The sequence below is a fragment of the Photinus pyralis genome, unplaced genomic scaffold (genome assembly GCF_008802855.1).
Source record: "Photinus pyralis isolate 1611_PpyrPB1 unplaced genomic scaffold, Ppyr1.3 Ppyr1.4_LG8, whole genome shotgun sequence".
In the NCBI taxonomy this organism is placed as follows: domain Eukaryota; kingdom Metazoa; phylum Arthropoda; class Insecta; order Coleoptera; family Lampyridae; genus Photinus; species Photinus pyralis.
This window is the reverse complement of record NW_022170819.1, coordinates 13005745-13020531: the sequence shown is the minus strand read 5'-3', so window position 1 is coordinate 13020531 and position 14787 is coordinate 13005745. Positions and strand designations below refer to the sequence as shown.

The 14787-nt window shown below is 39.0% G+C and overlaps 2 protein-coding genes across 2 annotated transcripts; one reads left to right on the top strand and one right to left on the bottom strand.

The window, feature by feature from the left end:
* Positions 1-4257: 4257 nt before the first annotated feature.
* Positions 4258-6329, top strand: LOC116179007 (protein pinocchio-like). Its single transcript, XM_031498697.1, has 4 exons — positions 4258-4351; positions 5303-5357; positions 5410-5659; positions 5717-6329. Exons 2-4 carry the CDS (start codon positions 5311-5313, stop codon positions 5858-5860), a joined length of 441 nt encoding a protein of 146 aa, XP_031354557.1. The 5' UTR covers positions 4258-4351; positions 5303-5310; the 3' UTR covers positions 5861-6329.
* Positions 6330-11115: 4786 nt separating this feature from the next.
* Positions 11116-14690, bottom strand: LOC116178445. Its single transcript, XM_031497936.1, has 14 exons — positions 14399-14690; positions 14140-14318; positions 13880-14091; positions 13531-13829; positions 13073-13484; positions 12807-13018; positions 12599-12759; positions 12361-12550; positions 12132-12311; positions 11966-12083; positions 11753-11915; positions 11575-11705; positions 11369-11535; positions 11116-11320 (listed from the first exon to the last, which is right to left on the bottom strand). The coding sequence occupies exons 1-14, from the start codon at positions 14416-14418 to the stop codon at positions 11116-11118; spliced, it is 2649 nt and encodes an 882-aa protein (XP_031353796.1). The 5' UTR covers positions 14419-14690.
* Between the last annotated feature and the right edge of the window lie 97 nt (positions 14691-14787).

Genomic DNA, 14787 nt, shown 5'->3' with positions numbered 1-14787 from the left:
CATGAGTCAAGTTTTTCGATCAACTCTAGTTCTAATGAGTTCATAAATAGTATAAATACATGCACTACAAACGGCTTCAAAGTTGCCCAGAGGTTGATCTTTAAGAAAATACAGATCCATTCAACTCTCACCAAATACAATCTAGATGATTTTTCTTAAAGATAAGCAACCTTTAATTTATTTAGTAAATAGAATAACAGTTCCTCATAAAACTGCTCTTCTGCAGACGACGATGTTGATGTGAGCAATAGATTGGAGACCGTTCTCCTTTAATAGAGCTGTGCAGTGGAACGTCCCTTCGGCAAAATCATTCGGCAAATCCGTTGAAGCAAATGTTCTCTGGGCGTAGTTTTTTTGAAGGGTGAACTCTTGTGTTGACGGGTTACAGGCAAGCAAAATGTTATTAATGGGTTTTGTTGTTAATGAGTGTCACAAAAGAAGAAACCATCACCAAGTAACAATTTTACATACTGTTTTTTTATTACTGCGGGCGATAATGACAATCAAAGTTCAATCCCCCTTTTTTTATTGTTCCATACGCGCCGGAATAACTTGGCACCGAATGAAAACCATAGTCCCTTTGTAGCGGAGAAAAATATTCCACTGGCACGTTTAATTGATTTGTCCTTCACTGTATACGTGACGGTAATTCGCCTACCCAACTGCTCAAGTATTCTATCGTCTTTTCATGAAGCGCTCGAATTAATTCACTTCCGGATATTAGTTCATTTACCTGTAAACGCACAGAACTCGCGTTTAAATTTCCGTTTCAAGAAAAATACCTACAACCACAACTCGATTTTCTGGTGCCAGAAAATAAATGGTAACTTTCACTCTGACAAAGCTGAAAGGAATGGATTTCGCGACGAAATTACGTGGTTACTTCTTGGTAGTTCCCGACCGAATCTCTTCTCAAACTTCCCCGGATTAACTACCCGCGGAAAATCTCTCGGAGAACAAATTTATTTTTTACTAAACACCTTACTCTGGTAACTTTTCTTCAGTAACCATTGGCCACTCCAGGTTCTTCTTCGTATTCGCGACCTTTTTTAGAGTCCTCTGTCCTCACCAAACAAACTACACATATAAACCGACCACAACAGCACTTTCTTTATTCTGTAAACCGGTTTAACGAAAACAGTAGGTACTGTACAGGGCGAGTCAACGATTGCGCGGAGTAGCTTAATGCCCCTTGAAGATAAAATTTTTCGATGGAGTGCTTTTATATTATGATATGGTTGAATATTCTCCACATTTTAAAAATATTTGGAATTATACAGGGTGCGCTAACAAAGTAGGGCGCCACAATTTTTTTAATCCAAAATCAAAAACTGGAAAATAAGTAAAAGGGGTAAAATGGGCCCTTTCCCTTATGCTTAATATAACCACTTGGATTTCTAATGACAACCATCTTAAAAATATATAAATGAAAGTTCACTATCCCCAGAAGATTCGGATTCTTTAATAAAGATAGCATCCTCATATCGATCTTCCGACGTTGCTCGACTCTGAGCTTTAAAAAAACTTGATGGTTAGGGATAGCTGTAGGAATTTGCTTGTGAATGCTTCAGGAATTATTCAATTTTAGCCAATTTATTTCTTCGCTGTTCAACGATTTTTTTTTGCTTTTCTCTGGAGGTTCCACTATGGTATTTTCGTCCACTCTGAGCTGTCTGATTCATCTCGAAATACAACTTCAGTGTAAGGTTGCCGTATCCAGGACCTTCAGATACCTTCCGGACTGCAGAAAGTTCCCGCTAATAACAAAGTGTTTTATGTACTTTATATAAGCGACTTCCGAATGTTATTTTTCACAAATGAGAAATGAGTGGAGTTGCTTTTAAATCTATTTGAGCTTGCTACTTTTGAGCATATCACATTTCGTATTAAATTAAGTTCAGGTTTAAATTATTAAGGATCCTCAGATTCTTTATAGTTTTGTATTGTCGTCCGTCCATCCGCCCGTGTGCGCTCTAACTCTTTTTAAAAGTAGACGACTGTTTTGAAATTTGATGTACGGGTACGTTGGACATTAAGGACGGACGCTATTGATTTTCAGGAAGTTGATTCAACAAGAACAAAAGTTATAGGACTTCGAGTGAATCGGGAACAGGAAAAACTGCGGGCTCAATATAATAGAAATCAACATATTTCATTCCCTAGGTCATATATCGAGTTCGGACTTTCGCTAGGTTTTTGCCCTATGACTCTTAGATGTGTAACAATACAATGTAACTCTTTTCTGTGGTAGAGGTCAAAAGTTGTAGAGCAAAATGTACCCAAAATTATTTTTTTTACATGAATTTGGAGTTTTAAAAGCTTTCAAACGCATTATCTTGATGCTGAAAGAGTACATCAGCAACCGCATGTGTGTGATTCAAAGATGTTAAATTATTTTTCTGAGGTCACAAGGATTTTGATCAAAATATGTCAACATCATTATTTATGCACCACGATCATTGGGAAAAAGACTAGGGGCTTTATCTCAATGCCCAAGATATGAATTTGATGCATTTTTGGCGACCACGTGGATTTTGATCAAAACATGTCAAAATCGTTATTTATGCACCAAGATCGTTGGGAAAAAGACCAAGAGCATTATCTCATTGACCAAAACACGAATTTGATTTATTTTTGGCGACTACATGGATGTTGATCAAAGCACGTCAAAATCGTTATTTATGCACCAAAATCGTTGGGAAAAAGACCAAGAGCATTATCTCATTGACCAATGACCAAAACATGAATTTGATCTATTATTGGCGACTACATGGATATTGATCAAAACATGTCAAAATCGTTATCCTTGCACTGATATCGCTGGGAACAAGATTCAGATTATCTCAATGACCAAGACATGAATTTGATGCATTTTACTCGCATTTTTATTAACTATAAAATGTATTATGTAAGATTAAAATAAATTGTCGTTAAAAGTGATTGTAATACTGAGGATCCTACGATATGTCGTTGTATCGGTTTATTAAAATACAAGAGCACTTCCTCGGATTGTTAGTTTTTGTATATTGCAGATATTGGTCCGAATTTTTCACCTATAGCTATTTACCGTCTGTGAACAATGATTCGGAATTTTCTTCGGCGCGGTTCTTTTGTCCGATGAGTTCTAGGGGAACACGGCTTTAAATGCATTTTGTCTAAATTTCTAGGAATTCTTTTGGCTTTTTGATTCATTTTACAGTTCTGATCAAGTATTCAATAAACTTTCAATTGCTTTTCCAATTGACTAAGTATGATATTGGCAATATCCGCGACTTTTCCTTCACCTACCGATCACGGTCGAGTACAGTACAAATCCAATTGTCAATTGATGCGACGCCGCTGTCTTGTCTGCTTGATCGAGAAACTGGTAACTTCATACCCATACACAACATTTCCAATGCTAAAATATAATTTAGCACATCTTGCCGCCCCCAGAAAGTGGCTTCCTAGCCCAGTTAACCCATTTATAACCCGGGGATTGGGGTTGGGACTTTAATGTTTTATCATAAAAATCATTCTTACAATAATGACTTCATTAGCGAAAGTAATCTAATAATTAAGAATGCTCCACATTTGGCAGAGATCCGAAATTCCAATTGAATTTTGAACGCATTTTCTGCTTTACTAGTTTATTCAGAAGCACTTCTGACGGCATACCGCATACGTCACGGCAATATCGACTTTTGGTTATGACGATGACCCCGTAATTGACGAAATTTTCCGGATCGTTAAAAAAAGTTGTTATCATCTTCGCCCTTGTTTTGTTGGGCGGATCAATTGACGTTTCGTTTCGCCTAATCGAACATATTGGGTTCGCTCATTTCTGTAAATCCGCAACTAATTGACGCAGACATCCAATCCCATTTTAATCAGGCGGTCGCTTTTAATTATTGTTTATGTCTGTGGAGTGGAAACCAAACAGTGTGACGTCAACGACGTATTAAACAAATATTTCACCTGGCGCAAATTTTAATTGTGTTTTTTATACCCATTTTGTTATCTTTTAATTAACAAAAATCACGTAACTGACTAATGACTTGAGTTCAAGGTTCTTCGGAATCTAATTATTTAGGTAAAGACGTATTGAATTGAAAAAAAACATGCACTTCTACCGAGCGTGAAATTTCATAGTACGTTTTTCCGATTTTCTCCGATAACGTTCCTCCCACCATCGCCATCGTGACGCCGCCGTCGCTGACGTAGCCGAAACCCATTGTATAAACCGTACTTCGCTCAATTAAATTAGTTGCCTCGAGCTCTCTTGTGTTGTACACGTCTTTGTTTGATCAAGTTATAGTTTTTTGCCAATTTCGGCGCCAGTACTTCCTTTCGGATTATAAACCCAAACAATGTAAGTACATCAGGAAATTACGGGAGTGCATTATCAATCAAAAAAATTTGCAAAATCGATACGTCGGGCTCATTGGCAGAAAATAGGGGCGGCAGAGTGGCGAGGGCGTATCGGCGCCTATGGTATTGACGTAGTGGTCCAGACGGCGCCCCAATTTAATTAACCGTTAGAGTACTTTGTCCTATCAAGTGCGTTCAACAGTCGATTGAAATTGTGTCAGATCCAAAAAAATTACTGTTTGCAAATTGCGCTCGTTAAGGATATTTACCTGTCGCTTAGGTAATCGTTGTCATTATCATTCAAGGACCGTTTTATCAATAATGAGATAGGGGAACTACCCAAACGTACTTGTAACCATTTCGCGTTGTTACTTTCATGACTTTCACGATGATATTTGAGAAATTAGAAAGGCGATATTGATATATGTTTGGGATCCGTTTCCTAGTTGCATAATTTCTGCACAAACGACGCATTTCCATGTGTCTTTTATTATGATCACGAGCAGGGGTCACCCGCGCGCTCATAGAGCGTATCGAATTTTTTTTTATCGATCATGCATCACACGCAAGCTCGTGTTTCTAATCCTGTCGATCGCGGTTTCAGCTGGATTTAATGAAACGCGTTTAACAGTTTAGTTCAAGGTTGCCGTCGGGGTGCCAGCTAAATTTAAATTTTAATCAGCCGTACGCGATAGCGCCGTATCGCGGCGTTTATATTTAAATATCCGCGGAACCGTTTCAAATTTTAAAAGGTTTCCGTTATTTACAAAGATTAACGGTTAATGCGCAACGCCCTACTTTCATCCGAAGTTGAGGGTTTCGCCGGAAAATTTTTGCGCGGTTTCAATAATATTGTGAAAACCATTCCCCCCAAACTTTCACCTCCCAATCACACCGCAACTTATCTATGTTTGAACTTCCCTTGTACTAATAAACCTATTTTTTTTTACAGTGTCTAACATGTCACTGGTAGGAGTCCACCCTCGAGGATACCACTCCAACTCTGGGTAAGTCACGCGCAATTCTTACTCAAACCTTGACTAATAGCCTACTTTCTAGTTCCTTATCGTCATTCAGCTACAGTCTGGATGATATCACCACCTGTTGCAGCCCCCAGTTTAATTCGGAGCATGTTCTAACAATCGAAGAGCTGCGATTACAAATGAGCAGTTGCTTCACCTGCGGAGTATCCTGGGTTGAAGACCACGTCTCGCTCGATTGCTCTGAATGCGGCGGATACGCAATGGAGAGGCCATGTCCAAAGTGTGACGGTACCTGCGGTTCACTGTGGAAGCGCGACCTTACTAAGGTGCGACCGTAAAACTGCATGTCAAAACTCCAAAGAATGAATGAATTTCTTTTATAGACCCATTCCAGTAGCAAAGCGCAATGGGAGGGCGAATGCAAACGCGCCGCGACGAAACCACAACCACCCAAAAGCTTCGTTTCGAGTACCGCCGCCACCCACGAAGTATGTGCAAAATTAGAAAAATTGGCGGCTCACTCTTGACGCCATGCTAGCGTGTAGCTATTTAATTTTAAGTCTTAGCTAAGGATTACAACAGGGTTTACTGATTTTTCCATAATTAATTTTGTTTTAAAAAATTACGTAAAAGATTCAGTAAGCCTTCACTTTGCTGCGACACAAAGTTCCTTTTTAATTATGTATTTATTTACTTAACTTTTTTGTACTTTGACTGTATATACTTGAGCCAATTAATTTAAAAGGAGCTTTTTGTGTTTAAAATCTCAAAAGGCTGTATTGCTACTGTTTTTCACCCCTTCACATTGTCCTAAACTCTTTGTGATAAGATTGAAAAGAGTGTAGCGTATTATTTTCTTCATTACTTAATATTATTATTATCGATGACGTTAATTTCATAATTTTCGTGAAGTTTAGATACACTTAAGTAGTAATTTATATTACTAATGTAAACATTTTCACTTTGTATTATGAAATAAAAAATTTACGCAAACAATACCTACCCTTATTTAGGACGCATTTAGAGAGCTTTGTTTGTTTGTTTTGCTAATGATATTGGCATACTTACTAAGGAAATTTCAAACGTCGGGTTAGACAAAGACAAGCGAAAAAAGAAAACAACACTGAATGACGGTTACGGACGTACGGATACAGAGACTTGTGAGTTTTTCTAGGCGCGCACTTGCGTTTTTTTTGTCTGCGATTGGGCGCAATCGTAATCGTGAAAAAAATAATTTAGGCGCGTGACTATTTTTACGACTGAACAATCGTGCGACATAAAATCGCAAGTGCGCGCTTAGCCTAAAGGCGCGTACAGACATGCAACAGAACATTGTAACGTAACAGTGGCGTATTCACCGGCCGGTGTTCCATGGACACGGGCCTTTCGAAAAATTCTCCTAAAAAGTTGATAACATATTGGAGGAATTGAAGAACGCAACCACTATTAAGTTCATGAATCTTGTAGGAAAAACTATGTTAAACGGGAGTAGGTACATAAGAAAGAATTTACCACTCCATAGGTGAGAACAAAAATAAGCCAACCTTAAGATCTTCTGTAAAAGGTTTTGATTTTAAAACAAATTTTCATGGACTTGGCATGGCAGCTTTTGAAAGAGTGGAAAGGGACAACGTGTGGAAGATGGGAAAGTTCGTGAAGAAATTATATGGAGAGACAAGAATAGGATGGAAGGAGGAGTCTGTAGTGTTCTGGACATGTAAAGGACTAAAAGACAGGGATTCCCACTTAGTCCAAACTTATTTAATCTTTACTTAAGAGAAAAAGTATTAAGACAGGGTCAAGGTGGAGGGATAGTAGTGATAACAAGAAAGATATGGTCCCTCGCATACGTGATCGACGCAGTGATCATGACAACAGAGAGAACAGATGAAGGAAATGATGGGACGAATAGAAAGGAAAGGAATGGAGCTAAATGTAGAAACGTCGAAGGTGATGACTGATGAGATTTGGGAAAGGGGGTGGAAGCCTGGAAGGAGAAAGGAGAAAAAAGAAATGCAAGGAGGAAAGAGTAAAAAAGGTAAAAAAAATTAAATATTTATCGTATCAAATACAAAGAAACAATGGGGTAAATGAACAGATAAGAGAATAAAATTAAGGAAAGGGGGGGGGGCGATGACTCGCAGGTGTGGTGAATGGGGGAGAGGAGGTTCAAGAATTATTTTAGAACAAGGACGTAGCTGTTCGATGTAGTTGTCAGAGGGGTATTCATGTACGGAACGGAGCGGAGATATGTGGGTGGAAGGAATGGGGCCAATGAAACGCTGTGAAATGGGTTAACGGGTCATGATATCAAGATTCGACCCTCAACAAAGAAACAACTTCCGTAACTCTTTAGCGTCTTAGTTAATAACTATTTTGCACCTTCGGGGTTATATATGTTACATTCAAGTAATTGCTTTTGTAATACTAATTATTTTTGACTGCTTCTTAGTATTTCATTTGGAAATCAACTTTGCACTTTTGCCTCGAAGTTTACTACGTATTTCTTATGGCAGTTATTTCATGGCCGTGTCAATGGTGACTATGTGAGACAATCTTCCATAGATATAGCGTTCAGCCATTAAATCTGTTCCAATTACATGTTTTCGTTCAACATTGACACGATAATATCCCGGAAGCCACTCGCATCTTAAGAAAAACACTGGGACAAACATACATTGTAGACCGGGATCAGGTGTTCTGTGACCGGCATCCGGCAATCTGTCCGGTGGAGAGGTTTATGGGAGGGAGATAGCTATACAATAGAATACTGAGCATGCGCACTGAGTTGTCTGTCAAATTGACATTACCGACATTTCATTGACGTGTTATTTCCGTAGAACATAGAGGGGTTTACGGTGTTATTACATTACAGTAGAAAACACGAGTAGTTTTTACGAAAGTAATAATTGAAATGGTGCGTTTAATTTGCGGTGAACGTAGCAGCAAATAAAGTGCAATTTCAATCTATGCGGAAGTTACAAAATATGGGCTTCGTAACTTAATATGAAGTGATCCTTTTTTGCGACGCCTATGGTTATCAGCTGTTTACATTCGGACGCTACTGCGCATGTGCGGTGTTCTACCACAGTGTAAAATATATCTCTGTCTTTGTTAGGTAATGTTGGCACAGATGCTCCTTATTGCGAAAGTAAATGGTAGATAGTAAATCCAACTTGCATCTAAACGACCTTATTATTTGCGATAAAACATTTTGTAAGTTGTAATGTTCCTAGGGGGGGTCTATCAAGCCGACACGGAAAACGTTGACTTACCCTATACTTACGGTTGGCAACTCTGACAAAAACTACAAGCAGAGCCACCTACCTTTCAAGTCGAAACGATGGTAGTCTCGCGGCACTTTTGAATTTGGATGACAGTCGGCTCGATATGGGTGGCACGAATGGACTCCTACGTTGTGTAATCGGTTCTTTTATGTGTTGGGACGTGAGACATAATCGGGAAGGGAATTAAATAAAAGACAGAACTTTTGTGCGTAAGAAATGACAAGATCAAATAAATATATTAACGCACACACAAGACCATGCCAGGGAAACCTTCTACGGGACTAAAACCCTGGCATAGGCCATACAAATACATAAAATAAATCACCAACAGCAATAAAATGCAAGAGAAAATACACATAAATAAGACATCTCAAATGGTATGATAAAAATCAGATAATCAAATCAAATGCAATTAAACAAGTTCATAAAAACAAAATACACAAGACATCATAAATGCAGTGGAAAACATGATAAATCAATTCAGTGCAAAAAAACATCAAAATACCTGTACGATCAATAGAAATAACACAACTCGTCAAATAAACAAATTGCATGTACATAGGAAACATGTAAATGGTGTGGCTCTACTCCATCCTTCAGTTAACATAATTTAATTTAACACGAAAAGTACATGTGAGAATGCCATTGGTCAAATAGCAAGTATTCATGTGAAAATCGATTATCGCTCAAACAGAACATATTTTAAATAGAGGAAATGTAAATGAGAGGGCCCCCACTCGTATTGCTAAGATGTTAAGAACTACAATCCGCACGAGACGAGTAAGCAACAGATACAGCGAAAGATCTAACTGCATTAGGTACCTACTCCACGGAGACAGAAATACCCACTCGCACACACAAACATCGAAACATCAAATAAAAGAGCCCCCCTTCGTATAGCTAACGCACAAGAACTGTAGCGAGCCACGAAACAGAAAGTAACAGATACAGCGAACAATCAAACTGTATTAGGTGCTTCCCTCACGGAATTGTTACGGGTCAATCGAACAGAGCAACATCACACCGATAATCAACTCCTCATGAATAACAGAAGTATTACTTAATTAAACAAAATAATGGCATAATCATCTGTACAATATGACACAAACATGATTCATCTAACGGTACACGAAACAAAGGCATGGAGTACGCTATGATTCAGATATCGTAGTTTATGCAAAATCAGCAAAATGTAAATATCACATTGTGGCAAGAAATTCAATGATTAAATATGTAGTACAAGAAAGAATAAAATGGTTACTACCTGTAAATACATCTTCAAAACACCACCACCAAAAATAATCAAGAATAATAAAAAAAAACCGGGAAAGCGTGTGCCTTCCGTCGGCCTCGTCGCCATCTTCCTCCATTCTCTCCTAGCTTCGTTACCAAAATCCCCTAGTATTCGGCATCTGCGCAAAACGGTCGTTGGTTATATACAGAGCATATTCTATTTTTGTTTCAGATGTAAATGTGTGTTGCCTAACCATCAGGGTGGATTATCACAAAGTGCTTAGATTTAATAGGAGCGTTTTACCCTAGTGAGGATTTTTGGCGCTGTGTCAAGCCATTCAGACACCTTTCTTCCCCATCGAGTCGGTTGATTTTAAAACCGAATTTGGGGAAAGAGTTTTGATTTCCCATTTAAAAAACATGACATTTAGAGGATCAGACCAAGGTAGCAGCGAACTTTACTGTTTCGCTGTGTCTGCTGTGGCGAGATAAACACGCTGGGCTGCTATTGGTTTAAGGGTAAAAGGGACGGTGCCGCAAAACTTGCGTTGGGTCCGTTACCGTTTTTTTTTACCCGGCAATATAAATAGCGAAGAAAAAGAGAGGATGGATAGAAACTGTGAAAGCGTCAATTTTGTCCACTCGATTTTAATGGCTGCAAGAGAAAAAATGGCTGAAAAAGTAAATAATTAGGGGTCGGGTGCTTACCGGCGTTTGGGTGTAAAGTTCGAGTAAACAATTTCGTTTGTGAAACGTTCAGTTTTTGTATAATCGAGTTTCAAATAATACGCGACGTTGAAATTGTTCGGTTAAGAAAATTGTGATTGCTGCATGAATTAACGAGAACCTATTTAATCCCATCGAGTCGATCAGCATTTTTTTTCATAGAGTTTTTCTATGTCTTCTAAAGTATCTGCAATTACCAAAGAGCGCTGACCTTACTCTAGTGTCAACAACGCGAGAATCTCTGGATCTCTATGACGTTTTCATTTAATACGGACTAAGAGGTATCGTAAATGTATTGATAATAATAACGGCCATGCGTAAAGAAATTCAAGTAGTTTCCTGTTTTTATGTGTATTTTAACAAAACTGAACTGTGGTTTGCATTTTTAAATGAGTTACATTATTTAATGATCGTCATATCAGGGTTTCAGTTTGTCAACTCATTCCCACTTAAGTATACCATTGTGAATATCTGAGTAGCCAGATAAAATATATACTTGCTTATTGTAACTATTTTTATTTGAGAAAAAGAAACATTTAATCGTCTAATAAATCCAAAGGTGACGGGTTGTTGACTACCCCTACATCATCGGGTAGCTTATAACCCAACACCTGATTACGCCTGGCTCGCATTACCTCGATTACATCTTTAGTTGACCTTTTCAAATGGCTCTCATACGGTTTTCCTTGCTTGGTCTTATGAGCAAACTCATCCAATTGCTTTTGACCAATAGACATTTCACTAAAATCGGTCCGTAAGTGAGTGCAGATGGAATGACATACTACCTACTTCTCGATTTCACGATGTAATGACTTTAACCTCGCGCCTACAATTGCTTGGTACGCAGAATCCTTTTTAAATTCGTAATTTGGCGCCGATTTCGATTGAGCTTGTATACAGTATTTCAGTAGACCTTTTAGCTTTTCCAACGCCTCATCTTCTCTGTCCGTGAAAATCTAATCACAATGAATATTTAAGTCGGTGCTCATACTCACTGTACTCAAAAGAACTCCAGGATTCGACTGATGGAAAGCCAAATATGAGTCTCGCGTTTTCAGTATTTCATTAACACAAAATGCCATGCTATTCGGACCAGTAATGGTTTTAGCCGGGCACGGGAACTGATCTAAAATCGCAACTTTAAGTGAATTGGCAGGGATAGACGTCAAATACTCTGCGCCTTATCCTCAGTAGGTGGAGCGCTTGAGTTACTTAGCACGCTTAAAACTTCAGTTTCCCCAAGAATTGTACCGCTAATGCTTTTCTGATTCAACGGCGTCGGAGCTCCAGAGGTAGTTTCTTCGTTAAAAGTGACACTGCGCGAAGAGTGTAGTAACTGAAACGCAGACATGCTTATTGAAAGGCAAACTTGATCGAGGCATTTACAGTCCGACTTTTCTTCATGCTGGATTGAAATGTAACGCCGCCACTTTTGCCAATTGGCGGTGGTGCACCATCGGATTTGGTTCGGTGAATTGAGCTCTTTAATATTCCATATTTCGCGCTGAAGTTGGACTGAGTAGTAAATTATGGTACTTCAACTCTTACCTACGTTTTTTCAAGATCCGTTGTACTTTCCGTTTCTTCTTTACTTTTTAGTGAAACTTTATCTGACCAAGTTTCACTGTCATAATATGCAGCTTTCTCTATTTCTTGTGCGATTGTACTGTACCTCTCCAACAATTCCTTTGCTTTCAACGGGGCGCTTTTTGTTTCTGGTGCACCTTTCCGACTAAAAATCGAGTCGGTTCGCAATTTCGTGTCTTAGTATTGCTGCCTACCTGATAATAGTCTCGTTGTAAACACGGTACTTGTCTAATATGTTACTAATGTGAACTTCTTGCGAGCTAGGCATTGCCAGCACCAGATGACATTTCATATTTTGTGCGCGCAAAGTTAGGGCACCTTTGAGATCCATGTGGAGTATCAAAGCAGACGAACTGCCCACGGGTTTGGCCAATTCTTGTTGAGCTAAAAACGCAAGCGTGATGATAACGAAGAAGTGTACGTTTCCGTTACCAAAACCATAGCAATGGCCCAGTACTTGCGACACGGTGAGAAACTCTCCATTGCGAGCCATGGACCAAAACTCATCCAAATGAACGTGATAGTACCAACTGTGTTGGTCGTTATCTTCAAGCTTGGGTCTTGTAGTGTGACTTACACCTCTTACAGTGCGCCTAAATAAATTCACTCTTTAGTTTCAACATCAACTAAAGCTACTTACTTCGGGTTTAACCGGCAAAATTTGATTAGCAACTTGCTTTTGCCAGAACCTGGCGGACCAACTAATATGATAATTGGAGCGGGAGGTATGTCAAATGGAATAATAGGGAGACCTAAAACTGGATCGTTTAACTGCTGTATAAACATAGCTGTAGATGCGTTCCGAAAGGCTTCACTTTGAATCGATCCCTCAAAAACATTTTTAGCAGACACCTATAGGTACAAAAAAGTGTTATCTTATTTATTGAGTGCCCTAAGAGCGCTTGCCTTAGTCTCGGCATCAATAACCTCTCCATCAAGAACCGAGATATAGTTGACGTTATATATGCAAGCGTCGAAATATCGATCTAAACTACTCAGATAATTATCTCTAAAATCGACTTCACTTAAAGAATTTAAGTTTCTCAAGTAAGATAACTCCAACAGATCTCTAAGATTGTTGGCTTGCACAGTGAGAGACTGAAGTGTGTCCATTCCTTCACAGAATTTAATTGTACTTAAATGGTTGTAGTCTAAGTTTAATTTCAAAATGTCGGGCAATGTCTTTAAACCTCGGCCTTCACCTTCTTCAAACGTCTCTATGCCATTACTTTCAAGATTCAAACTCAGCAGCGGCATGTGATTCAGATTTTCGATGCACTTGATCATATTGTAAGACAAATTGAGATGTTTTAAATATCTGCAGAATAACACATTGCAATATTGGTAAGGCACTCGAGACTCACTTAAGTTCTTGAAGCCCTTCAATCACCTTAATTTGGTTGTGGGAAATATCTAAATGGACCAGTGACCAAAACAAGCTGAGATCATTAATCTTTGCCACATTATTGAACGAGTAATTAACGTACGTTAAATAAAGTGGAGGGTTGAAGTTCAGTAATTTTCCAAGGCAGTTGTGTGAGACATCCAGATACATCAAAAAGGGCAGTTCACTTAAAGATTCCACATTTGTTAGGTCATTATAGGACAAATCGACGTATTGAAGAAAGTGATGTAACTGAATAATCCTAATGTCTTTGAGGAACTGAAATTCGCAATTAAATACATAGGGAAGTCACGCCGTGGATTTTTAACCTTCTTTGAAAGATTTGCCTTGCACAGCACAAATCCGTTAGTCTCGGGCGATTTATCCAAGTAGGAGGAACAGGCAGCAAGAATGCGGTCCGTTAAAACACCTTGCTGTTCCATTTCGTTTAACTCCAAGTCTTCATAGCGCGTCAGCTTGACGTAGGGTTTATTCTTATCGTTCCAAGGATCCTCCTCCAAACCATGCGAGCCCCATCCAACTACAAAAAAGTATCACGTGCTTAGGAATTCTAACATGGCAGACTCACCGGGAAAAAATATATTGGGGTCAGGACTTTCCGGTCCCCAGTTCACAAGAAATTCGTCTTCGGAAGATTCACTTTCCGATACCCTTTCCTCCGAATTTTTTGAGGAGTTGGAAACATTTAGGGTAGGGCTTGATCCTTGAAGTACATTAATTTGCGATACTCTCGCCGAGGGGTAACTTCTATTAGATGTCATTTTTAATTCGTAGTGACAGAAATTCGTTTTCAGCGCTATTGTTTTACGGTAAATGGCGAAACTTACTCGTTTAGTTTTGCTACCATTCTTCTTGGCCAGGTTATGTGATCAGTGATTGGTGGCCGGTGCAGCAGATCACACCATGACGATGGTTCTCGACTTTGAGGCTTTAATGATTATTGGCACAGAGGAAATGCAATTCTTCTATGTTATTGGGTAGGCTATCATTGTGACAATGATTACGGTTCGTCGTGGAACCTCCCGTTGAGACACTGCACGAAAACCTAATTCGGAGTTGTCGAAAATAAAAATATTACTTTGGAAACTCGGACCGTAACGGCCTTTTGAGCTCAGAGGGCGCGTTTATGCCTTATCTGTAACAGAAACAACACAAAGGAAGGAATAAGAGGGATAGCCAATAGCGCGGTACAAAACATTGCGGTAGTTCGAAATTA